Source organism: Macaca fascicularis, chromosome 19, assembly GCF_037993035.2.
Source record: "Macaca fascicularis isolate 582-1 chromosome 19, T2T-MFA8v1.1".
In the NCBI taxonomy this organism is placed as follows: domain Eukaryota; kingdom Metazoa; phylum Chordata; class Mammalia; order Primates; family Cercopithecidae; genus Macaca; species Macaca fascicularis.
Window position 1 is genome coordinate 44,756,860 of NC_088393.1, and position 27,416 is coordinate 44,784,275.

At 41.4% G+C, this 27,416-nt stretch overlaps 1 protein-coding gene and 1 pseudogene across 13 annotated transcripts; both read right to left on the reverse strand.

Moving 5' to 3' along the window:
* Positions 1–2,101: 2,101 nt before the first annotated feature.
* LOC102127607 (prohibitin 1 pseudogene) lies at positions 2,102–2,992 on the reverse strand (annotated as a pseudogene).
* ZNF607 (zinc finger protein 607) lies at positions 2,102–25,115 on the reverse strand. Of its 13 annotated transcripts, none has more exons than XM_074023386.1 (5): positions 24,897–25,115; positions 18,535–18,616; positions 16,592–16,718; positions 14,798–14,893; positions 2,102–5,654 (listed from the first exon to the last, which is right to left on the reverse strand). In XM_074023386.1, exons 2-5 carry the CDS (start codon positions 18,541–18,543, stop codon positions 3,799–3,801), a joined length of 2,088 nt encoding a protein of 695 aa, XP_073879487.1. In that variant the 5' UTR covers positions 18,544–18,616; positions 24,897–25,115; the 3' UTR covers positions 2,102–3,798. The 13 variants fall into 13 exon arrangements, with proteins under 13 accessions (XP_073879487.1, XP_045237280.2, XP_073879488.1 ...); XM_045381345.3 differs by having other exon boundaries at positions 14,798–14,896; XM_074023387.1 differs by having other exon boundaries at positions 24,839–25,115.
* Positions 25,116–27,416: the final 2,301 nt, after the last annotated feature.

The following is a 27,416-nucleotide window of genomic DNA, read 5'->3' on the forward strand; positions in this document are numbered from 1 at the left end:
AACAAACACCTCTCTGATGTTATACTATTATTTTGTCAGTATTCATTTACATTTACTCAGAACATTGACATAAGTATAAGTGGTGTTCAAATAAACAGAATGTTTAGGTTTTGTCAAAGAGAAATAAAGTGGGGCCGGGCACAGAGGCTCATGCCTGTAATCCAGTGCTTTGGGAGCTTAAGGCAGCTGGATTGCTTGAGGCCAGAAATTTAAAAGCAGCCTGGGGGGGCAAAATAGTGAGACCCCCCATGCCTACAAAAAAAAATTTTTTTTTTAACTAGCTGGGCCTGGTGGTCTACACCTGTAATCCCAGCTATTCAGGAGGCTGAGGCCAGAGGATCACTTGAGCCCAAGAGCTATGATGGCATGACTACATTGCAGCCTGGGCCACAGAGCTAGACCCTGTCTTAAAAAAGAAAGAAAAAGGCCAGACGCAGTGGCTAACACCTGTAATCCCAGCACTTTGGGAGGCCAAGGTGGACAGATCGCCTGAGGTCAGCAGTTCAAGACCAGCCTGACCAACATGGTGAAACCCTGTCTCTACTAAAAATACAAAAATTAGCCAGGCGTGGTGGTGTGCACCTGTAATCCCGGCTACTCAGGAGGCTGAGTGGGAGAATTGCTTGAACCTGGGAGGCGGAGGTTGCAAAGAGCCAAGATTGCATCACTGCACTCCAGCCTGGGCGACAAGAGTGAGACTCTGTCTCAAAGAAAGGAGAAAAGAGTCCAGGCATGGTGTCTCACACCTGTAATCCCAGCACTTTGGGAGGCCGAGGTGGGTGGATTACCTGAGGTTATGAGTTCAAGCCTGGCCAACATAGTGAAACCCCGTCTCTACTAAAAATACAAAAATTAGTCGGGTGTGGTGGCAATGCCTGTAATCCCAGCTACTCGGGAGGCTGAGGCAGTAGCATCACTTGAACCCAGGAGACAGAGGTTGCAGTCAGCCAACATCACGGCCACTGTACTCCAGCCTGGGCCACAGAGCCAGACTGCATCTCAAAAGAAGAAAAAAAAAAAAAAAAAAAAGAAAAGAAACAAAGTGAGACAATAGTAAAAGGGAGTAGACAGATTTTATTCAGTAATAACTACTGTATTAGAGAACAGAATACGGTGTAAACTGAGCTCCACTTTGGGAAACAAAAATCAGGAGTTGTTGAAAATGGTGGGGTGTACTAAAGGAGACACTGAAAGGTGTTAAGGGGGAGTTTGGTCCCTGTGACTAAGGCATCAGGTTTTTTTTTTTACTAATTGATATTTATCCAGAGTAGAAACAAATTTCTTGTATCTTTATGACTAAGACAGTTGTGAAAGTTGGAGCAAGACAGCCACCAAAGTTAGGCCCTTACACTCCCATAGGAACTAAGAGGTTGGAGCAAGAGCTGGCTCTCTGAATGTTTGCATTTCAAACTCAGCTCTGAGGAGACAGCTCTTGGTGGTAGATTTACATCTCAAAGGGGCAGAGAAATTATTTATAATTGCATCCTTTCTAAAGTAACTGCTTCAAGAGGGGGCTTAAGGACCTATCACTAGTTTCAGGTTTTGGCTGGAACAGTATGTTTTCAGAGCAGCATTGAGCTTTCTCAAGCAGGTTTTTATTTTTTTTTTGAGATGGAGTCTTGCTCTGTCACCTAGGCTAGAGGGCAGCGGCATGATCTCGGCTCACAGCAATCTCTGCCTCCCGGGTTCAAACAATTCTCCTGCCTCAGCCTCCTGACTAGGTGGGATTACAGGAGTGTGCCACCATGCCCAGCTAATTTTTGCGTTTTTAGTAGAGATGGGGTTTCACCATGCTGGTCAGGCTGGAGTTGAACTCCTGACCTCAAGTGATCCACCTGCCTTGGCCACGCAAAGTGCTGGGATTACAGGCGTGAGCCACACTGCCCAGCTTACATCTGAATTTCATTCCAGGATTAAGTGTCTGATTCACCTAAACATATCGGAATGAAAGCCCTCTTATGGTTTTTACTTATTAAGTTTACCCAGAATGAATTCAAATTTAAAAACCGTAAAACCTAAAATTTTGAATTCATTAAATCTGAATGGTTAATGGTTTTCATCTCATCAAAATGCACTAAAAATAACACAAGTAATGATATTATTATATATAGAAGCTAATGTTTATTGAACGTAACAGTATATTCCATGTAGTTTCCCATAATTTTTTCATGTACTAACCCATGTAATTCTTCTTTTGTTTTTTAGAGAGCTGAAGTGATTTTACCTTTATTTCCTTCACTTTAAGCCAATCATGAAATTTCAGTGATTTCTGGGGTGAGGGCAGAAGGTGGTATTACAAATCATCGGGGCTGTGGCCCAGTTGCCTCAGGGAGGTGCAGGTAGGCTGGGCCCTCACTAGGGCAACTGGAAGAGCACGGACTGCCCCACTGGCAGGCAGATGATGTTCCAAGAGCGTGACAGCTGGTATGCAATGTCTTCCACAGTTTCCAGCTTGCACAGCTTGCTCAGGCCATCTCCTGCAGTGGCCAGTGAGTTGGTGATCAGCTCAGCTGCTTTGGAGTCACCCTCAGCAGAGATGATGGCCGCCTTTTTCTGCTGCTTAGCCTTCACCACAAATCTGGCGCTCTCTGCCTCCTGCTGGGCCACCTGTTTGGCTTCCACTGCTTCTATTAACTCCTTCCCGAAGGTCAGATATGTCAAAGACATGTTGTCCAGGATGAGCCCAAAGGTGGCTGCTCACTCCATAAGGTCATTGCTCACCTGGCTGGAGACCAGCTCTCTCTGGGTGATTAGTTCTCCAGCATCAAAGCAGGCCAGCAGTGACTTGAGGATCTCAGTGGTAATGAACGGCAGCACAGGCTCATCATAGTCCTCTCCAAGGCTGGTGAAGATAAGAGGATGCTGGCTAGTGATGGGCTGGAAGAGGATGTGCAGTGTGATGCTGACATTCTGTAAATCTTTGCTACCAGTGATGAATGGCGCATTATGTGGTTGAGAGCAGCAGTCAAAGATAATTGGTTTTTGTACCCATGGGATGAGAAAGTGAGTCCCTTCCCCTACCACAACGTTCTGTACTCCACGGAATTGGTCAAAGATGACAGCTCTGTGCCCAGCATCCACATTATATAAGGCAGAATTCACCATGCCTCCTGCAACAGCTAAGGCCAGGCCAAACTTGCCCATGGACTCAAAACACTTTGGCAGCCATGTTTTCTTCTGCGGGACCCTCTCACACCTGCTTCCACTCGGACTTTCACATCTAACTCATGTAATTCTAACAGCACTATACTGTAGGTACTACTATCACCATTTATATATGATCCCCAGAAGGGATAAGTATCTTCCCCCATATAATCCCAGCTATAAGAAGTGGACATCGATCATGAGCATTAAATATGCAGAATGGCTAAATAGCCTTTCTCATCATCGCTTATATAGACAGAGGTTTCCTGTTTAATGACTTTTCCCAGGTTTAACAATAAATGATTGTTGCTGCAAGATGTTTACATGGAAGTATAAAGAATGGTTTCCTGCATTCTCTCAGTTTTCCTCTACTATGATTATTTTGGCAATCCAAAACTAGAGGAATATCAGAAAAGGTTTTCTTATGTTATTAAAAAAATACATAATAAATTCTCTGAATCTGAGTTAACACAGTTCTTACCAAAGAAACTGCATATTTACATTTTGGAAAGTTCACACCAATACAAATTGATGCCTAACAAAAACTGAACTGTATCTCAAAGCCATTCCACATTGTCTTCAAATTGTTCAGTGGGATAAATCAATTGACAGAATGTGCTTTCTTTACTACCTGTATATGCCACAGTTTCTCTATCAAATATGAATTCTCTGATGTACTTCAAGGATGGATCTAAGCCTAAAGGACCTTCTGCATTTATTACATTTAAAAGGTTTCTCACCAGTATGAACTCTATGATGTATACTAAGTTCATGGCTACTATTAAAAGCTTTCCCACACTCTTCACACATATAGGGATTTCCATCAGCATGAACCCTTTCATGTCTAACAAGATATGAGGCACAGCGAAATGCCTTCCCACATCTTTTACATTCATAGGGTTTATCACTGGTATGAATTCTCTCATGAATAATAAGATGTGAAGCATGACTAAAAGTTTCCCCACATTCTTTACATTCATAGGACTTTTCACCAGCATGAGTTCGGTCATGATATATGAGGCTTGTGGCATGACGAAAGGCCTTGCCACATTCCTTACATTCGTAGGGTTTCTCGGCACTATGAATATTCTGATGGGCTTTAAGTACAGAAATGAACCTAAAAGACTTCCCACATTTGTTGCATTCAAAGGGTTTCTTACCACTATGAATACTCAGATGCTGAGTAAGTTGTCCAGATACACTAAAGGCCTTCCCACATTCCTTACATTCATAAGGTTTCTCACCAGTGTGAACTCTGCGATGTATAGTGAGTTTATGGCTATAACTAAAACCCTTCCCACACTCTTGACATACATAGGGTTTCTCTCCTGTATGAATTCTCTCGTGTATGACAAGATACGAGGCACAACGAAAGGACTTCCCACATTCTTTACATTCAAAGGGTTTGTAACCAGTATGAATTCTGTTATGATGGGCAAGGTGTGCGCGCTGACTGAAGGCCTTCCCACATTCCTTACATTTGTAGGGTTTCTCACCTGTATGAATATTTTGATGTATTTTAAGGGATGAATTCAGCCTAAAGGACTTCCCACATTTGTTACATTCAAAGGGTTTCTTACCACTATGAATACCCTGATGTCGAGTAAGTCGTCCATACACACTAAAGGCTTTCCCACATTCCTCACACTTATAAGGTTTCTCAACACTTTCAAATGTATGAGGTGCAGTAAGTTGATGGCCACTACTAAAAGCCTCCCCATTTTCTTTACATTCATAAGGTTTCTCCCCAGAATAAATTCTCTGATGCATAGTAAGTTGATACCTACATGTAAAGCCCTTACCGCATTCCTTGCATTCATAGGGTTTTTCTCCAGTATGAATTCTTTTATGACCTACAAGGTGGGAAAACTGACGAAAGGCCTTTCCACATTCCTTACATTCATGTGGCTTCTCTCCAGTATGAATACTCAGATGTACTTTAAGGCCTGCTTTGAGCCTAAAGGACTTCCCACATTTGTTACATTCAAAGGGCTTCTCACCAGTGTGAATACTCTGATGTCGACTAAGTCGTCCATACACACTAAAGGCTTTGCCACATTCCTTACATTCGTAGGGTTTCTCACCGTAATGAAATCTGTGATGTACAGTAAGTTGACGGCTAGTCCTAAAAGCTTCCCCACACTCTTTACATTCATAGGGTTTCTCAACATGAACCTTCCCATGTTGAGCAAGGTTTGCAGGATAACTGAAGACTTTCCCACATTCTTCACATTCATAAGGTTTCTCACGAGCATGAATTTTCTGATGCTCTCTAAGGTCTGTAAGATGGCTAAATGCCTTCCCAAACTCTTCACGTTGATCAGGTTCCTCACTAGTATGAATTCTTTGATGTACTATGAGTTCTGTAAGATGACTAAAGGCCTTCTGACATTCCTTACACTCGTATGGTTTCTGTCCATTATGAATTCTCTGATGGAGAGTAACAGATGACTGTTTCCTATAAAGGTGCATTTTCCCATCGCTGATTATTTCATACCTTGAATCCAAATCTAGAAGACATATAATAAAAACATTTTGTTTATTGGATGAGAAAATGTCAATGTATTGTAGAATTAAGAGAAATTCTCACCTATTACAGATGCCGAGAACTCAAAAATACAGCTATAAAATATAAAAAATGAAAGGAGAGCTCAAAAAATGAGTTTCTACAGGAGGAGTGCAACCTTACACATACATGCACCCATACACAAAGACACACACACACACACACACACACACAGCCCTGTTTTGTAGTGTTTGCCAAGATCTCTGGTATAAATACTCCCACTGAGGGCAATTTCAAGCTGTCAATTTAATGCAGATTTATTAACATATATGCATAACTGGCTCTAGAATGACAGAACTGACCAGCTGTACCACACCCCCTCTATATAAATTTATATCATATGCTAAGAAGACAGGCAAATATTGATATGGAAATAGAAGAGTAAAATGGAAGAATTCCAGCAGATTGAACATCTGTAGGATCAGAAGCAATTAAAAAAAGTCAAGGTAAGATAACTAAATAAAAACTCAGTATCTTATTTAATATATAGAGAAAAGAAGTATACATGGTCATACATAGAAAGGAATAAACTACAGTTGTGGGAACACCCATCTTTCAGGGAAGACTGTAACTGAAGAATGATCAGGTTTACAACATATGTAGATGTGATATACATGGAAATTATAAAGGGTAAGCAAATCATGATGGAGAAAATGGGTACACATCATAATCATGGGCATTCAGTATCAGCAGGCAGGGAATTCAAAGAGTGAATATTTATCTCAATAAAAAGGAAAGAAAATAAGTTAAAGATCACTACCCAACATTTAGGAATTTAAGAGCAAGGTACAGGAAAGTAGAAAAATAAAGATAAAAGCAGAATGTGATGGGTTAGGAAACAGAATAGTGTCAACACCTAAATCAAAGACATGGTGTTTACAAAAATCATTGGGTGAAATATGAGCTAAAGCAACCAAAAAATAATAAAAATAAAAATAAGAAGGGAAAATAAGAAACAGAGATTTTATTTAAATTATAAGAGTATATATACATATCTTGAAAGTATTAAAAACAATGAATAATTTTGTAGGAATATTCCTCAGAGTGACCCTAAAAGTGAAAAGTCTGAACAGTCAATTGCCATGGATGAAATACAAAAAGCTGCTAAAAAGACAGTTATAATGAGCACATTTTACCACCTATCTTGTAATTTCTCAATATCTAAATTTTAAAATTATGCACATAAGATATTGCAGAGAAACAAACAATTCAGGATAGGAACAGGTAACATGAACCTGAAAATATTACAAAAGAAAAGGAAGGAAGTCTTCAAAGACTTAGAGTTGTGAGTAAACAAAACAATAAAAATAGTAGTGTTGAATATGAATTCTAAATTTCTCTTCAAAACATTAATATATCAGTATGTTCAATTCTTTGCCTTCTACATTTAAACTTAACTTCCTCGTAAAGCAACCTTTTTTGATTACCTACTCCACCCTAAATCATTCTGATCACCTGCTCCACCCTAACTCATTCCTGTTATGGGCTATACCGGCTCTGCCCTGACACCTGCCAAAGCGCTCACTCCGTCATTCTCTTTAAATTAGCCAATCAGAATTAGTTTAGCCTGTGCGGTCTAACCCTAACCAATAGGGGAACGACACAGCAGCAGGGGCCATGTGCCTCAGGGATAAGAACCCCTTCCCCTCCCTTGTCCAAATGTGCGCCCACCATTGCTCCATCGGTGAGAGCGCACCCTTCTATACAAGTACCTTGCCTTGCCGAGAATTAAAAAAAAGAAAATTTTATATTTGAGTGCTATTTCTTTTGCGGCATTGAAACTTTATTTGTAACAGTAGCATACAAAGGTTTGGAGCCAGGCTCAATGGCTGATGCCTGTCATGCTAGCTAATATGATTGCAACATCAGAACATTAAGAAAAAGCTTAGAAAAACACACTGGAAATGACAGACAACAGAGGAGCTATAACCACGAGTGGGGAGACAGAAAAGGATGAAAATGCAAATTATACAACTGAAACATATAATCACTAAGGGTCAGTAAACTTGATTGATCAACAGAAATTATTCAACTTGAAATGGAGAGAGAAAAATGGTTTAAAAAATTTTAGCCGGGTGTGGTGGCTCATGCCTGTAATCCCAGCACTTTGGGAGGCTGAGGCAGGTGGATCACCTGATGTCAGGAGTTCGAGACCAGCCTGGCCAACATAGTGAAATCCTATCTCTACTAAACATACAAAAAATTAGCTGGGCATGGTGGCGGGCACCTGTAATCCCAGCTACTGGGGAGGCTGAGGCAGAGAATTCCTTGAACCTGGGAGGCGGAGGTTGCAGTGAGCCAAGATTGCACCATTGCACTCCAGCCTGGGCAACAACAGTGAAACTCCGTCTCAGAAATAAAAAATTAAAAAAATAAAAGAAGAAGAAGAAGAATAAAACATTTGTAAAGAGCTGTGGGAATAAATCAAAAGCTATGGTTGAAATTATAAACTGAAAAAACAAAGATTTTGGCAGGAAAAATATCTCAGGAAATAGCGATTGAAAACAACTCAAATTTAGTGAAAGAAATAAATTTGTAGAATTAAGATGCTCATTTAATGCCAAGTAAGATACATTACATTTACTGATAAAAGCAAATTAAAATACTTTGTTGCCATCAGACTTACTATACAAAAAATGCTAACAAGTTATTTAGGCCCAAAGAAAATAATACCAAAGAGAAATCTGAATCTTCAGAATATAAGAAAAGCATCACTAATGATGATGTAAATACCTAAAATCATTTTTTGCTCCTTAAGTTCTTTAATATGACTGTCAAAAGCAAAACTAGTAACACTGCCTAGTGAGGTTTACAACATATGAAGATGTGATATACATGGAAATTATAACGTGAAGGGTAAGATGGATATAAACCTATAAAAACACAAGGTTTATACATTTGTTGAGAAGGAACAACTCTATCTAGATGGTGAAACATGATGTATATTATATACTATAATCCCTATAACACTCACTAAAATAAATTACTCAAGGAGATACAACCCAAAAGTCAACAGGTAAATTTATTTATTTATTTAAAAAATTTTTTTTATTATTATTATTTTTTGAGATGGTGTTTCACTCTTGTTGCTCAGCGATCTTGGCTCACCACAACCTTCGCCTCCCAGGTTCAAGCAATTCTCCTGCCTCAGCATCCCGAGTACCTGGGATTACAGGCATGCACCACCACGCCAGGCTAATTTTGTATTTTTAGTATAGACGGGGTTTCTCCATGTTGAGGCTGGTCTCGAACTCCTGACCTCAGGTGATCCACCTGCCTCGGCCTCCCAAAGTGCTGGGATTACAGGTGTGAGCCACTGCGCCCAGCCAATAGGTAAATTTAAATAAATAGCAAAAAACAAACAAACAAACAAAAATTGAAATAATCAAAACTACAAAAGGAATGGACAGAGAAACTAAATAGAGAAAAAAAGTAAAGTAGTAGACCTAAATGTAATCATGTTAATAATTACATAAAATGTATAGGGTCAAAACACTTTAAGAGGCAAAGATGAACATAGTGAATGACCCATCATCTCAAAACCATCAGGATGGCTACTTGTTAAAAAACAAAAAAACAAAACAAAACAAAACAGAAAATAACTAATGTTGAAGAGAATGCAGAGAAATTGGAACCCTTGTGCACTATGTAATGGCTACAAGGAACATACTTTAAAGACACAAAATATTAGGGCCGGGCGCGGTGGCTCAAGCCTGTAATCCCAGCACTTTGGGAGGCCAAGACGGGCGGATCACGAGGTCAGGAGATTGAGACCATCCTGGCTAACACGGTGAAACCCCGTCTCTACTAAAAAATACAAAAAACTAGCCGGGTGAGGTGGCGGGCGCCTGTAGTCCCAGCTACTCGGGAGGCTGAGGCAGGAGAACGGGCGTGAACCCAGGAGGCGGAGCTTGCAGTGAGCTGAGATCTGGCCACTGCACTCCAGCCTGGGCGACAGAGCGGGACTCCGTCTCAAAAAAAAAAAAAAAAAAAAGACACAAAATATTAAAAGTAAAAGGATAGAATCAATATAACAAGCCAAACAAATGGTGGGCTATGTTAATATCAGACAACATAGATTTCAGGACAAAGGAAAATAGGAAGATTCAAGAAGGTGCATGTCATAACATAAAAGGGATCAGTCTATCAAGAAAACATAAAATTCCCAAACACTTATGCACCTGATAACACTCTCAAAGTATATAAAACAAAAACTGATTGAAATGCAATGAAAAATAGGTAACAATAAAACATAACTGGAAATTGGTCAGGCGCAGTGGCTCACGCCTGTAATCCCATCAATTTGGGAGGCCGAGGTGGGCGGATCATGAGGTCATGAGATCGAGACCAGCCAGGCCAAAATAGTGAAACCCCGTCTCTAACAAAAATACAAAAATTAGCTGGGTGTGGTGGTGCACGTCTGTAGTCCCAGCTACTCAGAGGCTGAAGCACGAGAATCACTTGAATCCAGAAGCAGGAGAATCGCTTGAACCCAGAAGCAGGAGAATCACTTGAACTCCGGAGGCGGAGGTCGCAGTAAGCTGAGACCACACCATTGCACTCCAACCTGGGTGACAGAGTGAGGCTCTGTCTCAAAAAAAAAAAAAAAAGAAAGAAAAAGAAAAAATATAACTGGAAATGGAAATATTTTTCTAGAAATAATTCCCAGAACAAGTACACAAAAACATGGTAAAGATATACAAGATTTGCACAGTATCAACCAAGAAACTACATGAGATATTGACAGAACATCCACCCAACACCAACATATACAATATTCTCAAGCACATGTGGAATATTTGCCAAGAGGGCCCATACAGTACATAAAACAAATATCAATTATTATTTAAAATAATTCAAGTCATAAAAAGCATGTTCTCTGATCACAACGGTGCTAATTATAAATCACTAACCAACAATGAAACATCCTTAACTGTTTGGAAAACAAACCAACACACTTCTAAATAAACCACAGGTCAAAGAAGAAATCAAGAAGGAAATCAGAAAGCAATATGAACTGAATCAAAATGGAAACACAATGTATCAAATTTTATGGAATACTAACTAATAAAGAACCACCTAGGGGAAATTTACAACACTAACATCTATGTTAGTATAAAAAAACAACAAAAAAAGACTTCAGTTGGCCGGGCACGGTGGCTCAAGCATGTAATCCCAGCACTTTGGGAGGCCGAGGTGGGTGGATCACGAGGTCAGGAGATCAAGACCATCTGGGCTAACACAGTAAAAGCCCGTCTCTACTAAAAATACAAAAAATTAGCTGGTGGCGGGCGCCTGTAGTCCCAGCTATTCAGGAGGCTGAGGCAGGCAAATGGCGTGAACCCGGGAGGTGGAGCTTGCAGTGAGCCAAGATCCCGCCACTGCACTCCAGTCTGGGCGACAGAACGAGACTCTGTCTCAAAAACAAACAAACAAACAAACAAACAAACAAAAAAACACCTCAGTCTTCACCTCAATAGAAAGAGACGAGCAAATCAAACCCAAAGCAAGAAGAATAAAAATAATAATCATCAGAAAAAGTAAAATAGAAAATTGAAAATCAATAAAAAAAAAAAATCAATGAAACCAAAAGCCGATTCTTTGAAAAGATCAATGAAGTTGATAAACCTCCACCCAAAGGAGAGAAAGGGAGAGAAGGCATAAATGACCCATTGCAGGAATAAAAAAGGGATTATCACTATAAATCATAAAGTATTATGAACCCCATGCCAATAAATTTGGTAACTTAGATGAAATGAACAAATTCCTTGAAAGACACAGACCACCAAAGCTTGACTAAGAAGTAGATAAAGCGATGAACACTACCATCCAGTAAATAATTTAAGCTGGTCAGGCCCTTCAGAAAACAGTTTGCCAGGGTCGGGCATGGTGGCTCACGCCCCAGCCCTTTGGGAAGCTGAGGCAGGCAGATCATCTGAGGTCAGGAGTTTGAAACCAGCCTGGCCAACATGGTGAGACCCTGTCTCTACTAAAAATACAAAAATTAGCCGGGCATGGTGGCGGGCGCTTATAGTCTCAGCTGCTCAGGAGACTGAGGCAGGAGAATCACTTCAACTTGGGAGGCAGAGGTTGCAGTGAGCCGAGATTGCACCACTGCACTCTAGCCTGGGCAAGACAGCAAGACTCTGTCACCCCCCCCAAAAAAAAAAAAAAACTTAGATGAATGTTCAACTTCCAAGAAAAATACAAACCACCAATTTTTAGTTAAGAAACTGAAAATCTGAAAAAGAAAAAAAATCTGTATTTCTTTCTCTTCCTCTCTTTCTCGAAATCTCTTCCCCACATCTGCTCCCTTCTCTCTTTCTCCCTTTTGTTCTCATAAAGTAATTAAATCAATAACCCAAACACTTTGTATAAAAACAGGTTAATGGGCCGGGTGCGGTGGCTCAAGCCTGTAATCCCAGCACTTTAGGGGGCCGAGGTGGGCAGATCACCTGAGGTCAGGAATTTGAGACCAGCCTGGCCAACATGGTGAAACCCCGTCTCTACTAAAAATACAAAAATTAGCTGGGCAGCACACCCATAGTTCCAGCTACTTGGGAGGCTGAGGCAGGAGAATTGCTTGAACCCAGGAGGCGGAGGTTGCAGTAAGCCACGATCACGCCACTGCTCTCCAGCCTGGGCGACAGAGTGAGACTTTGTCTCTAAATAAATAAATAAGTTAATTTATTAATTCACAGTTTGGTAATTCCAAAATCTCTGCCTTATCTGGGTCTGGTTTCAATCCTTTTTTTTTTTTTTTTTTTTAATGATGTTTACTTATTTTCAGCATGCCTTGTAATTTTTGTTAGAAAAAGCTGGACATGGCCAGGTGCGGTAGCTCATGCCTGTAATCCCAGCACCTTGGGAGGCTGAGGCGGGCGGATCACTTGAGGTCAGGAGTTTGAGACCAGCTTGACCAATATGGTGAATCCCTACCTCTACAAAAAAAAAAAAAAATAATATATATATATATGATATATAAATTAGCCAGGCATGGTGGCAGGCGCCTGTAATTCCAGCTGCTCGAGAGGCTGAGGCAGGAGAATTGCTTGAACCCAGGAGGTGGAGATTGCAGTGAGCCGAAATCCCTCCACTTTTCTCCAGCCTGGGCGGCAGAGCAAGACTCCGTCTGGAAAGACAGAAAGGGAAGGGAAGGGAAGGGGAAGGGAAGGGAAGGGAAGGGAAGGGAAGGGAAGGGAAGGGAAGGGGAAGGGAAGGGGAAGGGAAGGGGAAGGGAAGGGGAAGGGAAGGGGAAGGGAAGGGGAAGGGAAGGGGAAGGGAAGGGGAAGGGAAGGGGAAAGGGGAGGGGAAGGGAAGGGGAAGGGAAGGGGAAAGGGAAGGGGAAAGGGGAGGGGAAGGGGGAAGGGAAAGGGGAAGGGAAGTGGAAGGAAATGGGGAAGGGAAGGGGAAAGGGGAAGGGTAGGGTAAGGTGAAGGGAAAGGGAAAAGAAAGGGAAAGAGAAAGGGAAAGAGAAAGGGAAAGGAAAGGAAAGAGGAAGGAAAGAGAAAGGAAAGAAAAGTGGCAAGGGGGGAGGGAAAAAGAAGAGAAAAGAAAGAAGAAAGAAATAGCTGGCCGCGATGTGTCCCGTAATAGGAACTGAGGTGAATACACCTTCAGTGTAAAGTTTGAGGTTTGTCTGCCTGGGAGTTAGGCCGTGTTCATTGTGTGCTGTAGCTGTTTGTGTTGTAGTTTCAATTCTTCCAGTTTTTATTTATGTCTTCTCTTTTGTCTTTGGGTGCTGTAGCTGTTTGTGTTGTAGTTTCAATTCTTCCAGTTTTTATTTATGTCTTCTCTTTTGTCTTTGGGTTTCCCTAGCAATTCTTTCTTAAATGGAGACTGTCTTGCAGGTCTCTCAGTTGGAATCCACAATTTTTATTCTGTAGCTCTGTTGATAAGGAGGTAAGGTATTGCAGAGGGGACGCTTTCTGTAATCTTATGATTAGCACTCTCTTCCCCACCGTGGCCAGAGGGCTCAGGTTGTAACCTTGACAAGAATTTCTTAATTTTTTTTTTTTTTGAGACAGGGTCCCACTCTGTCATCCAGGTTGGAATGTGATGTTGTGATCTCGGCTCACTGCAGCCTCTGCTTCCAAGGCTCAAGTAATCCTTCCACCTTAGCCTCCCAAGTAACTGGGATTATAGGCAGTGCCACCACACCTAGCTAATTTTTCATATTTTTTGTAGAGACAGGGTTTTGCCATGTTGGCCAGGGTGGTCTTGAACTCCTGTCTTCAAGTGATCTGCCTGCCTCGGCCTACCAAAGTGCTGGGATTATAGGTGTGAGCCAGAGAGCCTGGCCAAAATTCACTTTTCTTGATATACAGTTCTATGAGATTTGAAAAATGCACATAGTTGTTCATAACCACAGTGAGGATATAGAACAGGCTGGGCGAGGTGGCTTACACTTGTAACACTGGCACTTTGGGAGGCTGAGACGGGTCACTTGAGCCCAGAAATTCCAGAGCAGCCTGGGCAACATAGTGAGACCCTGTCTCTACAAAAATACAAAAATTAGCTGGGTGTGGTGGCACACACCTGTGGTCCCAGATATTGCAGAGGATAAGACTGTGCCACTGCACTCCTGCTCTGGGTGACAGAGTGAGACCTTATCTCAAAAAAAAAAAAAAAAAGGTTGGGCAGGGGATATAGAACAATTCTGGGCCAGGCATGGTAGCTCACACCTATAATCCCAGCACTGTGGGAGTCTAAGGCAGGAAGAACACTTGAGCCCAGGAGTTTGAGAACAGCCTGGGCGATGTAGGGAGACCTCATCTCTAAAGAAAAAAAAATTACCAGATGTGGTGGTATGTACTTGTGGTCCCAGCTACTGTGGAGGATCACCTCAGGTGATCTGCCCGCCTCGGCCTCCCAAAGTGCTGGGATTACAAGCATGAGCCGCTGCGCTGGGCCTTCATTGGCTATTTCATGCTGAGATATCCATTTCTTCTCCACATCAGAAGCCTCCTCGCTGAGGAGGGAACTTTATGACTAATGTTTCAAGGATGTGTTTACCAAATGAGATGACCACTTCCACGAGGGCTATTTACATACAAAAATGGCTGCCCCTGCCTGACTTGCTCTTACCTGTACATTCTCCTCTTGTTTCTTCCCCCACAATCATCCATGGCTCTTTTCCTTGCTCCAATAAGGTGATTAAATCTGGCTTAGATATGGAATGTCCTGCTTACAAAGAAAAGAAGTGCCACAAAATACAGAAATCAAATTTGAAGGTCAAATTTAAAATTACAATTGCAATAAATGAAAGGTCAAAGTGATACAGAATAAGATTTTAGAGAAGAGTGAGAGAAATAAGAAAAAGATCACCCAGGGAGAGTCAATCTTTTTGTTTGCTGGTTTTCAAAAAATCTCGCTCTGTCACCCAGGCTGGAGTGCAATGGTGCGATCTTGGCACACTGCAACCTCCGCCTCCCAGGTTAAAGTGATTCTCCTGCCTCAGTCTCCTGAGCAGCTGGGACTACAGGCATGCGCCACCACGCCTGGCTAATTTTTGTATTTTTAGTAGAAATGGGGTTTCACCATGTTGGCCAGGCTGGTCTCGAACTCCTGACCTCGTGATCTGCCCATCTCGGACTCCCAAAGCGCTGGGATTATAGACATGAGCCACCATGACTGGCCTCAAAAGAAATTTAAACTTATATGTCCTCTAACTGCAGTAAGCAAGCATAAAGTGGTTGAAAACACACACTCTAAAGCCTGGGATTGGCTGGGTGCGGTGGCTCACGCCTATAACTCCAGCACTCTGGAAGGCTGATGTGGATGGATCACGTGAGGTCAGGAGTTGGAGACCAGCCTGGCCAATATGGCAAAACCGTCTCTACTAAAAATACAAAAATTAGCTGTGGGTGTGGTGGTAGTGCCTGTAATCCCAGCTACTAGGGAGGGTGAGGCAGGAGAATCACTTTAACCCAGGAGGTGGAGGTTGCAGTGAGCTAAGATCGCCCCACTGCACTCCAGCCTGGGTGACAGAAGACTCCATCTCAAAAAAAGAAAAAAAAAGAAAGAAAGAAAAAAAAAAACAGCCTGGGATCAATTCCTGACTCTGTCACTTTCCAGCTGTGTGTGACCTTGGGCAAGTTACTTACACTGCTGTGCTCAGTATTCTCACTTATAAAATTGGGAAAATAGTAAGGCTGTTGGGAGTATTAAATTACTTGATATATGAGTAAAGTACTTAGAAAAATGTCTGTGTGGAAATCACAATGCTAGCTGTTCACATTATGCTACTGCAGTTATTTTACTAAGAGTATACAAGAAGAGATATCTATAGCATATTCATCCCATTTTACACGTAATTTTCATGGATTGTAAGTTTCAACTATAAATCAAATAAATTCTGTCTCAGGAAATGGACTGTTTTCTCCTCAGTCTTAAGTAAGTTTAATTTATCCAATCCACCACTCTATGACTATATGAACAGGCTATCTCTTTTGATAATAATAGCAATTCAGCACCTTCTGTCAAATTAATATCGCTGCAAATGGATCAGATAATAAAATGGAGCACTAAAGCAATTCTGTGCACAAAATAAATAAGAAACCTGAACGCCCTGACAATGGTTCTACAATGAACATCAGAAAATTCTAAGCTAAACCACTGGTTCAACCCACTTTCTGGGTTAAAGAGACAAATAAAAGAAGTATCAGAGGGAGGTGTGAATGTCACCGAAAGATAGAGAAGATGAAAGTGTTGAAAGGAGCTGCCATTGCTGACTCAAAGCTGAAACCACCTCAATAGAAACAGAGAAAACAAATTTAGTTTCTTAAAAGGCAGCCCTGAAAATCACAACAGAAAAAGAATATATTCTACAGAACAGATGATTCTAAATTATTCTAAATCATTCCAGGTTGATAAACATACCCAGTGAGACTAAGTTATCGTAATTCTCCATCATCACCTCCTGGTACAAGGTCTTCTGAACCAGGTTGAGATATTCCCACTCCTGATGAGAGAAGTCTATGGCCACATCCCCAAATGTTATCGATTCCTGAAACAGCAAATCGAAACAGCAAACCCACATATTACTGGGGAAATTAAAGAAAAGACTTAAAAAATGGAATAGAGGGGCCGGGCGCGGTGGTTCACGCCTGTAATCCCAGCACTCTGGGAGGCCGAGGCGGGCGGATCATGAGGTCAAGAGATTGAGACCATCATGGCCAACATGGTGAAACCCCGTCTCTACTAAAATACAAAAAATTAGCCAGGCATTGTGGTGCATGCCTGCAGTCCCAACTACTCGGGAGGCTGAGATAGGGGAATCACTTAAACCTGCGAGGTGGAGGTTGCAGTGAGCCGAGATCAGGCCACTGTACTCCAGCCTGGGCAACAGAGCGAGACTCCGTCTCAAAAAAATTAAAAGAAAATGGAGTGCATGGCCAGGCGTGGTGGCTCACGCCTGTAATTCCAGAATTTTGGGAGGCTGAGGTGGGTGGATCACCTGAGGTTGGGAGTTCAAGACCAGACTGACCAAGACGGAGAAATCCTGTCTCTACTAAAAAAAACACAAAATTAGCCAGCATGGTGGAACATGCCTGTAATCCCAGCTACTCAGGAGGCTGAGGCAGGAGAATCGCTTGAACCTGGGAGGCGGAGGTTGCGGTGAGCTGAGAATGTGCCATTGCACTCCAGCCTGGGCAACAAGAGTGAAACTCCGTCTCAAAAAAAAAAAAGAAAAGAAAAGAAAAACGAAAATGGAGTGGAGGAGATGAAGGACTGCATTGCAGCAGAAGAGCAAGATAACCAGCACACAGACCAGAAATATATGCTATCAGGGAAGGGAATGAAGTAGAATTTATGCATATTTTTGAAGAAGCTTGAAACACAGACAAAACTTTCTGCCTGTTCTGGGACACTTCTTAGGTATCTGACCCTTTTGAAAATGACAAAATAATAATGTTTTTCTATTAAACTAAATCATTATTATGCACATAACGCCCTGGTGGTATCTGCCTCATAAATTCTCAATCAGTGTATGTTAACTGAGGAATATTTTGACTTGGAAGAGAACTTAAATTTTTAATTAAGAGATGTTTTATGCAAAATATGGTACAGATTCTCAATTTTAGAAAACTAGGTTTCCTGTGACCTCGTGGTGCAACAGTAGTGCATCTGACTCGTGCGTCTGACTCCAGAAAACTAGGTTTCCTTAAAATTAATAATCTCTTCAAGCATCAAGTACTTCATTACGTCAAATCTTACCATGAGCATTTTTGTTTGTTTTGACAAAGGATTTTATCATGACATCATTATGTTATGGTATTTGTTTTTCAGGACTTTTTATCCAGATCCACAACTTCTGTGTTTACGAGTTCCAATCCAATAGACTAATTCACAAGAAGCATGATATTTTATCCTACCTGAAGATTTAGATCCTTCAGTGCCAATTTCCACCTTATCTAGCTGAAAAACTCAAATGTCTGGAAAATTTAAAAGATTTCCCATGGATGGTCAAATGGAACTGTTGTCTCAATCGCAACAAATGACAAAACCGACCTGAAATGCGTATATCTGTACTCAAAGAACTTGACTCCTTTCCTCTGTATCACTGCCCAAAATAGAAGAATGGGCACCTAGAGGACATTGAGTAATTTGGTCAATAACAACACGAACGCTAGTGAATTTGCAGTAGCCCACCTAGCAAGGATGCTGGGTGACGTGGTACATATTTTACAGGAAGAATGAGAACTGGGGATTAGGTTAACTGAGCACCCTCTCACGAAGGTAACTTCAGGAAACATGATGAAAAGACGTATATGACCTAAAAAATCACACACACATCAACATGGCGAGAAATATCAACTTACACAGGCCATGGTTTGAGACTGGCAAGAGTTGATCAGTCCTCAGGGTTTCTCTACCAGAAGAGCAAAGTCAAAAAACCAAGACCTGAAAGAAGAGAAGACCTTGAGACCAGTTGTGCTTCAGTGTTCCCCACAGGACTCAAGGTAATAGTGCTGTTTTCCTCTTCCATTCCAAGTTCCAAACTACCTCCTCTTACATACAATTTGGGAAGATTAAGATTCTGGATAAACCCATTTCCTCCCCGACTACCCAAGGGTCTCACCTACACAGAGTCATACATCAGAAACATACTGTCATGGAAACCAGACCCAGATAATTCAGTGGGAAATTTTCTGGCCAATGTATGATGTTGGTGAGGCAGATGTGGACCTCAGATTAGGCAGCTCTGTCCTGCTTTGAGCAGACCTACCTCTTTCCATTCCCTCCTTTAAGGGTAAAAACAGGGCACATCATCCATATCAGAACCTCTTTTTAGTCTTGAAATTGGGTGAAATTGGTCAAGATATTGGAGACAGATAGTGACTGTTCAGCATTCTGAGCCTAGCAAAGCTTCCTAGTTAAATATATAACAGACTATCACTGTCCTAGAATACAAAGTAGTCATTAAATGTGAAATTGAGAAAAATTCAAGGACATGAAAAATATCAGAAACAATGTCAACAGAAAGATCACACTGACCAATACATTTATTTTTGTAAAATATATAAATACATATCCATCAATACAGAGAGAAAGGCTGACAGACAGATAATCATAAAATAGGCAAAGTGGCATGCACCTGTAGTCCCAGCTACCCGGGAGGCTGAGGCGAGAGGATCACTTGAGCCCAGGAGTTCAAGGTTGCAGTGAACCATGATTGTGCTACTGAACTCCAGCCCGGGTGACAGAGCGAGACTCTGTCTCCAAGAAACAAAAAAGTGCTTATAGTTATAGTGCTTATATCTCACTTTGTATTCCATTTTGGCTCAATACATGAAACAACTAAATAAAGCTAAAGGAAAAGTAAATAAACCTTTGCTTAGCAACTTCCCAAAATCAGAGTTTGATAAACAGCATTCCTTATACTTTTGTGTGGCTCTTGATTTTTTCATTATTAATGTTTCCTTCGTAATTATTGTAAGCACGGACATATTAACTTGAAACGTGTATGTGTTTCCAATTTGTTAAGGTGGGAATTTCAACAAAATTATGTTTTCTCTAAATTTAAAATCATTTTACTGAATGGCTTATCTTCTGTGGGTTCTTTTGGGTCACCAAACCTAAACTCACTTCATCACTGGTTCTTAGATATGTTCGAATTGTGTCTCCAACAGCATGGGGAACTGTCCCTGAGTAATCTTCTCTGTGAATGGATGATGGCCTCAATATAGATTTACTTCAGGTCTTCTTAACAGAAGGGTTTATTTTTTTCCTAAATCTGGCAGGTAGGTCAGGATATCTTCCAGATAGCTGCTGAATTTCCTCATGCAATTAATTTTGCTTTCCATCTAATATCAATACAGTGAAAACTACAAGGTTTAAAAGATATAGCAGAAACCTGTTTATCACCATACACAGCCCATAGACTCAGTATAATTTGTTCATAGCCTGACTGTTGCTATAGTCAGACGGATGTCTCTGTTACGTGACATCACCACGTAGGTCACCTAAATCTCTCCAAATGGACTCTATCACATACTGCCTTAAACTTCCTCCTATTCAGATTTGATTTGCCTTCATAGATTATATTTCAAAGGAAGCAACTCTATCTTTTCAGTGATTGTCCCATTTCAAATACTACAATTTTCAAGTGTGGCACACTAGAAGCACTTAATAAAAGTCTGATTTTTTTTTTTTTGAGACAAAGTTTTGCTCTTTTGCCCAGGCTGGAGTGTAGTAGCGTGATCTCGACTCACTGCAACCTCTGCCTTCCAGTTTCAAGTGGTTCTCCTGCCTCAGCCTACAGAGTAGCTAGCTGGGATTACAGGCGCCCACCACCACGTCCAACTAATTTTTGTATTTTTAGTAGAAACGGGGTTATCACCATGTTGGCCAGGCTTGTCTTGAACTCCTGACCTCATAATCTGCCCGCCTCAGCCTCCCAAAGTGCTAGGATTACAGGCGTCAGCCACTGTGCCCGGCCCAAAAGTAAGATTTTTTTTTACCACAAAATTCATTCGTAGGAATTTCTAAAAGGAAATAACTATAGAAGTATATAACCAATATGTACAATACATTCATCAAAGATAATTTTTGACTATCGAAATTAAAAATACAAACATTAAAACACAGTAGGGAGTAGTTTAAACATATTATTCTCCCGACTATGGTAACAACCTATGCCATTATTAGTAAGATTGATTTTAAATCATATAATCAAAGGAAAATAGTACCAAGGATGAGTTACTAAATAAGACAGGTTTAAAAACGTATGCACCCTGTCTCTACTAAAAATTAAAAAAAAAAAAAAATAGCCCGGCATGGTGGCGGGCGCCTGTAATCCCAGCTACTTGGGAGGCTAAGGCATGACAATCACTTGAACCAGGAGACACAGGTTGCAGTGAGCCGAGATGATGCTACTGCACTCCAGCCTGGGTGACAGAGTGAGACCCTGTCTCAAAAACAAACAAACAAAAAGCAAACAACAACAAAAAGTATACACAAATTAGTTACCTGGTATCCTGGTAAAATTAGGAAGACAGGCTGTCTTCTCACTCTCAAAAGTGATACCGAGTTGTGCCCTATGAGAGATGCTAACATCTCAGTGCCTGTTTCCCCATCAGCAAATAAGGGATAGGGTGGCCGGGCGCGGTGGCTCACGCCTATAATCCCATCACTTTGGGAGGCCGAGGTGGGCAGATCACGAGGTCAGGAGACCGAGACCATCGTGGCTAACATGGTGAAACCCCATCTCTACTAAAAATACAAAAAAATAGGCGGGCGTGGTGGCGGGCACCTATAGTCCCAGCTACTTGGGAGGCTGAGGCAGGAGAATTGCGGAACCCGGGAGGCGGAGGTTGCTGTGAGCTGAGATCGTGCCATTGCACTCCAGCCTGGGCCACAGACTGAAACTCCAACTGAAAAAAATTTTTTTTAAAAAGATGATCAGGTAAGTAAGGAGAAAATGCCCCTTTCCTTACTCCACAGCAGGTACAGAAAACAAGATACCACTCAGCCTCACATAAATTCAAAGAACTGGATCTAATAAAGTACTAGGTCAAGAATATTAAGGAGAGTGAATCTTATTTTCCTGCCAAATACAAACATTTATGTAAGTATTTGTAAATATTACAATACCTATTTATTATTATTACTGAACTATCTTTGGAAATATTACCATACTTGCAAGACATCTGGAAATCATAGATTACCATGCTTTTTTCTGCAGTAACTTTGCATTTCTAAATTACTAATTCTGAGAGGATGTCTTACTTCATAATTTGTGCCCTGTTAAGTTTTAAATCGCATTTTTAATACCTAAAAGGTATAAAAACTTGGATTGTTTTTCATCTCTGAAGGAGGTCCCTAGTAGCTAGCTCTCCTCTTAATATGCAGGGATATATGAAATCCCATGTCAAAAGACTCAGTTACAACACACTGACTTACAGATCTAATGGGCTTTATTTGTGATTCATGAAAGGGGTAGCCTCCATTGTACAAAACAGCATAAGAGCTCCTACTGAGCAATGGAGAAACAGTGGATTTTGTAAGGTGGGAACAAATAAGAGAACTATAGAAAAAAAAATTGGTGACCATCAGGCTACTTCAGTTTACTTTTTTCTGCAAGGGTTAAAGCGGAGGTCATTTCCTTATTATGCTGACTCAGGTAGGCTGGAATCTCCTGTTTTCAGGAAAAACTGATCTGTTTGGCACTCTACCCACTCCCTTAAAGTTTCAGTTTTGTAATGTGGCTTTTAGTATGAGTAACTTCATTTTGGTTTAGTCTGGTCTGTTGGAGCCTAGTGCAGGAGCTCAGTCCAAAGTAATGGTGTCTCATCATACTGGTTTTATATCCACGGTTGGGTTAGATTCCTTTTTCTAACTAAAATTGGAGTCTTTGTCTATTTCATTAATTCTCTTCTGTAAAGACAAAACCACACACAAGTGCTCACGCATGAAAACTGAAAACATATACACCCACATTTTTAAAGTGATTATCTCTGGGCAGGGAGGTTTGGGTTATTCTAACTTTCTTCTTCGAAACTATCTTAGGGAATGAAATTTTTGTGATGAACCTGCCTTAATTCCATCATCATAAATATAACTTCAAGATATTTCAAAGTAGTAAACTATTCCTAGAAGTATCATTACGGGGAGAGGGTACATGTGTCATCAAAGAAATCTAAATATTAGGCCCAGAATGAAAAATCAGTGCGCCTAAAATATGTAACACTTTGTCTTCTTGAACAGCCTTTAGCTGTGTTTCTTCTACATAACTAGAAACAATTCACTATAAAGATTCTTTCCTAAATGGACAGGGAATGTCTTCTGAACATTTAATGGGAACAGGTACACAGAATAGGTCAAGTAATTTGGGGCACACATTATATGCTCAATAAATGTGGCCACAACCCTTCCATTCTTCTCTGAAAAACCAATTAAATAATCATTTTGGATACAATCCTTGCAAAAATTTTGCAAAATTCCATTTTTAAAAAATGAGCTGCATGTATAGTTTAACATTTTGAGAACTGTGATCCATCACTGTAAGTCTAAACAGTCTTAAACATTAGATCACAGCTATTTTTCCTGTGACAGATTCTTTACAAACATAAATCTTATTATCTGTATAATATCCAATCCCATGGATGTTGTATAATTTTCTTAACCATTCCTATAATCTTGATCAATAGTTTTCTGCAAAACCATTCAAAGGTATAAAACTCCTTGATTCCAGATCTAAAACTTAAGTCTAAATAATCTGGATTATGGACATCCTCGAAAAATGCATATTAACAAACATGTGCAGCAATTCTTTATAGAATTTCAGGGGGTTTGTGATGTCCCTTATGCCCACAAGGGCACTGGTCTACAGACAGTACACCAATAACTGAGAATTCCTGTTTTGGAAAACTTAAATTCTGGCTCACTTCCTTCACAACACGGTTAAGTTCATATTCTTGTTGCTTTTGATCTACAGAAATCCAAAATAGAATATCCAAAATTGCCTCATAATACTTAGCGCTTACGTTTCCCCCCTCCAAGACTACAGGCGCATAATTTCATACACATAACCAGAAGGAAGTATGTTGGATGGAATCTGCAATCATCCTTCACTGCAGGTTCTTAGGGTCAGAATTCAAGAAGGCGGTGTCTGTTAAACATGTAAATGAAACTCCAAGAACCGGGAGATGGGGGCGGAGTAACAACCCTTTTCAGGAGGGAATCCTACACTCGAAACTGACAAACTCTGCCAAACTTTAGTCAGGCTATTACATCTTCAGCTAGGTCCATCTGTACACTTCACTGTAAAATCTGGCTATAGCAAAGAACTATTCTAAGTCAGTTTAGCAAGACCCCTTCGCCTCTGTATCTTCATCCTCCACCGTCCCCCAGGTGATAAAGTCTTATCACCCAGGTCTCTCTCTCTCCAGAAATAATCCTTTTAGCTGCGTTTAGTCAGAATCTTCCTTAACCCAGACATTTCCTCTTAGTAATTTCTCATCCAGTGATCCCTAACCTTCTTGGCTATAAATTCCCACTTGTTCATGCTGAATTCGGAGTTGAGCCCAATGTTTCTTACCCACTGCAAAATCCCACAGCCGGGATCCCAATACCTACCACGATGGTCCTGAATAAAGGCTTCTTTGCATGCTTTAACGAGTGTCACCGAATAATTTTTTATTTAACAGAATCTATCATACCTGTCTTAAGGGCAATTACTCCTCTAAGCTTCCCATCCTATCTGCTTCTTCTCACTGGAAATCTTCATCTAAGACTCAGTATCTGATTTCCCACTGGGACCATTTCTCTGTTGTAGTCGTACTAGGCTGAGAAGAAGGCAGAGGAAGCAGGAGGGAACCTGGAGCCAAGAGTCAGTAGACCCCACAGAACCCTGCGAAGCACGCTTTGCAAAGGACACGCACGGCATGTCCAGGTAACACAAGGTCGACCACGCACCCCTCACAGTCCCACAACTGCACCCGCGTCACACAGGCACGCCGGTCCTGTCGCCGCTGCGCCGTCTCTCACGCTCCCCGCCTGTCTCCTAGAGACGGGCCCCTCCTCCGCATCTCCAGCACCCTAGGGCCTGAGGAGGCGGGAGACTCGCCCGGCCCGCGCCTGGGGCCTCCGTGCTCTGAGCGCCTCCTGCAGCCCTACTCTCACCGCCACGCAGGGTCCCACGCGGGCGGCGGGCTGGGGCTGCAGAGGCTCCCGCAGTGACCTGTGCCGCCTTCTTCAGGTGAAACAGAGTCTCGCGCAGCGCAGAGCCAGAGGTCCCGGAACCGGAGCCAAGGGTCGGAGTTTTCTCCGTTGCCTGTGGAATATGTAGTCCAGGCCAGAACTGTCAGGACTGCAGGCACGGGTGAGAAGTGGGGTCCAGAGTCCTAAAAACCTACGAGAAATACGGCGGTGACCACTGGGATGGCGCGCCCCTCCCAACACCCGAGCCCCGGAGACTTCTGGGAGTGGCCGCCTTGCCTAGGAGTGCGCATGCGCAGATCGGCCGCTACTGGGGCCCCTGACATGAGGCTTAGGGTGGAGTTAGTGCGTTCTCAGGGCCAGAAGGCGGCGAGTCTGAGTGGAAAGCGATCCAGGTAGCCTCGGAAGGGATCACCTGCTGGATGGGTGTGAGCTCCTCAGGGTGGGGCGCCGAAACCGTCATGGCCCCTGAGATGGCGCCGGCCTCCTTGGTAACACTTGGGACCGGGACTTTTAATACCACTCGACAGGCCCAGCTTGTCTCATCAAGTGCTAGGTAAATGGACTCACGTCCTATACGAAGGTTTGAAGTTCCATTACATTTTTCAATACATGACATTATTATGTTCTTCATCTTTGGACACGAATACATTTGACTAAAAACTTGACTAAAAAATCATCTGAAGAAATAACTGCTAAATAGTTTTATTATTTTTGTTCTGGGATAGGCTTCTTAAACGTAAAATAAGAAATTAAAAAAATTTTTTTGAATCTTCATGTAATACTTTGTAAATCTTGATAGTTACTTTTAAGCATCCAAAATTTCCAAATGGTAAAAAATGAATATAAGAAAAAATTTTAGGTAAGTAAATTTTGGGGAAATATTTATAACAGCTAAAACAGACAAATAGATAATAGTCCGGATTTCCTGTTTCTTTGGCTTAATAAAATATTGATGAATACAGGCCGGGCACGGTGGCTCACGCATTTAATCCCAGCATTTTCGGAGGCCAAGGCAGGAGGATCAGTTGAGGCCAGAAGTTCAAGACCAGCCTAAGAAACATAGTGAGACACCCCTCTTCTCCTCCCAAACTCTACCAAAAACAAACGTTAGCCTGGTGTGGTGGCATACGCCTGTGGTCCCAGCTACTCCAAAGGCAAAGGTAGGAGGATCAGTTGAGCCTGGGAGTTCAGGCTTCAGTGAGGTATGATAGTGCCGCCGCACTCTAGCCTGAGCAACAGAGCAAGACCTTGTCTCAAAAAAATGAATAAATAAAATTAATTTAAAAATAAAAAATATTCGTCTGTACTCTAAGAGGAAAAGGAACAAAAACTAAAAATTCACCATTCAAAAATACAAATAGTCAAGGAAAAAAAACTATTAAAGTTACAGTCTAAGAACTTATTGATCACTTATTTCTTCTCTTAATTAGTTCTTGGATTTGTTGCTCCTGAATCTCCTGAGTAATCCCTCAGAAATACCACACATAGATCAATGGATTAAATTGATTCCACATATTATTTTCTTTTTCTTTTTTTTTCTTTTTTTTTTTGAGATGGAGTTTTGCTCTGGCGCGATCTTGGCTCACCGCAACCTCCACCTCCCAGGTTCAAGTGATTCTTCTGCCTCAGCCTCCTGAGTAGCTGGAATTACAGGCATGTGCCATCACGCCCGGCTAATTTTGTATTTTTAGTAGAGATGGGGTTTTACCATGTTGGTCAGGCTGGTCTTGAACTCCCGACATCAGGTGATCCTCCCACCTCGGCCTCCCAAAGTGCTGGGATTGTAGGCGCGAGCCACCGTGTCCGGCTCCACATGTTATTTTTAACAAGGATACCAAGGCAATTTAAGGAAGGGAAGAGTAGTCTTTTCAACAAAGACTGGAACTAGAGATGCACACAGAAAATAATGAATTGAGTTCCCTGCCTCTCACCATATACAAAATCAACTCAAAATGGATCAAACACCTAAGTGTAAGCGTAAGACTTAAAACAGTAGAACGTTTAGAAGGAAATGTAGGCATAGATCTTCTGGACTCTATAGTCAGCAATTGTTTCTTAACTGTGACATCAGAATCACAAGCAACAACATCAAAAAAGGAAATTGAACATAAATTGTAAAACATTGTGCTTCAAAATCCACCAAGAATGTGAGAAGCTACCCAAAGAATGAGAAAAATTGTTTGTAAACTATGTATTCAATAAGGAATTTGTATCTAGAATATACAAAGAAGTCTTGCAACTCAATAATAAAAAGCCCAACAAAAATGGGCAAAGTAACTGAATAAGTATTTCTCAAAAAAAAAAAGTATACACACGGCTACTAAATACTTGAAAACATGTTCTATATTAATCATCAAGAATATGCAAATCAGTCAGGAGCAGTGGCTCATGCCTGTAATCTCAGCACTTTGGGAGGTCGAGGCAGGAGGATTGCTTGAGCCTAGGAGTTTGAAACCAGCCTGGGAAACAAAGAAAAAAGACTATGTAAATCAAAACCCCCAAAACACCAATGAAATATCAACTCATACTACTTAGGATG

Bases quoted from the DNA above. Each gene is read 5' to 3' on its own strand.
- ZNF607 (XM_045381345.3), bottom strand. The intron at 14,897-16,591 runs GTATGTTTATCA...TTTCTTTGTAAG, and splicing joins CGATAACTTAGTCTCACTGG to CAGGACATTCCATATCTAAG. The intron at 5,655-14,797 runs GTAAGAGCAAGT...TATGTCTTCTAG, and splicing joins AACAAGAGGAGAATGTACAG to ATTTGGATTCAAGGTATGAA.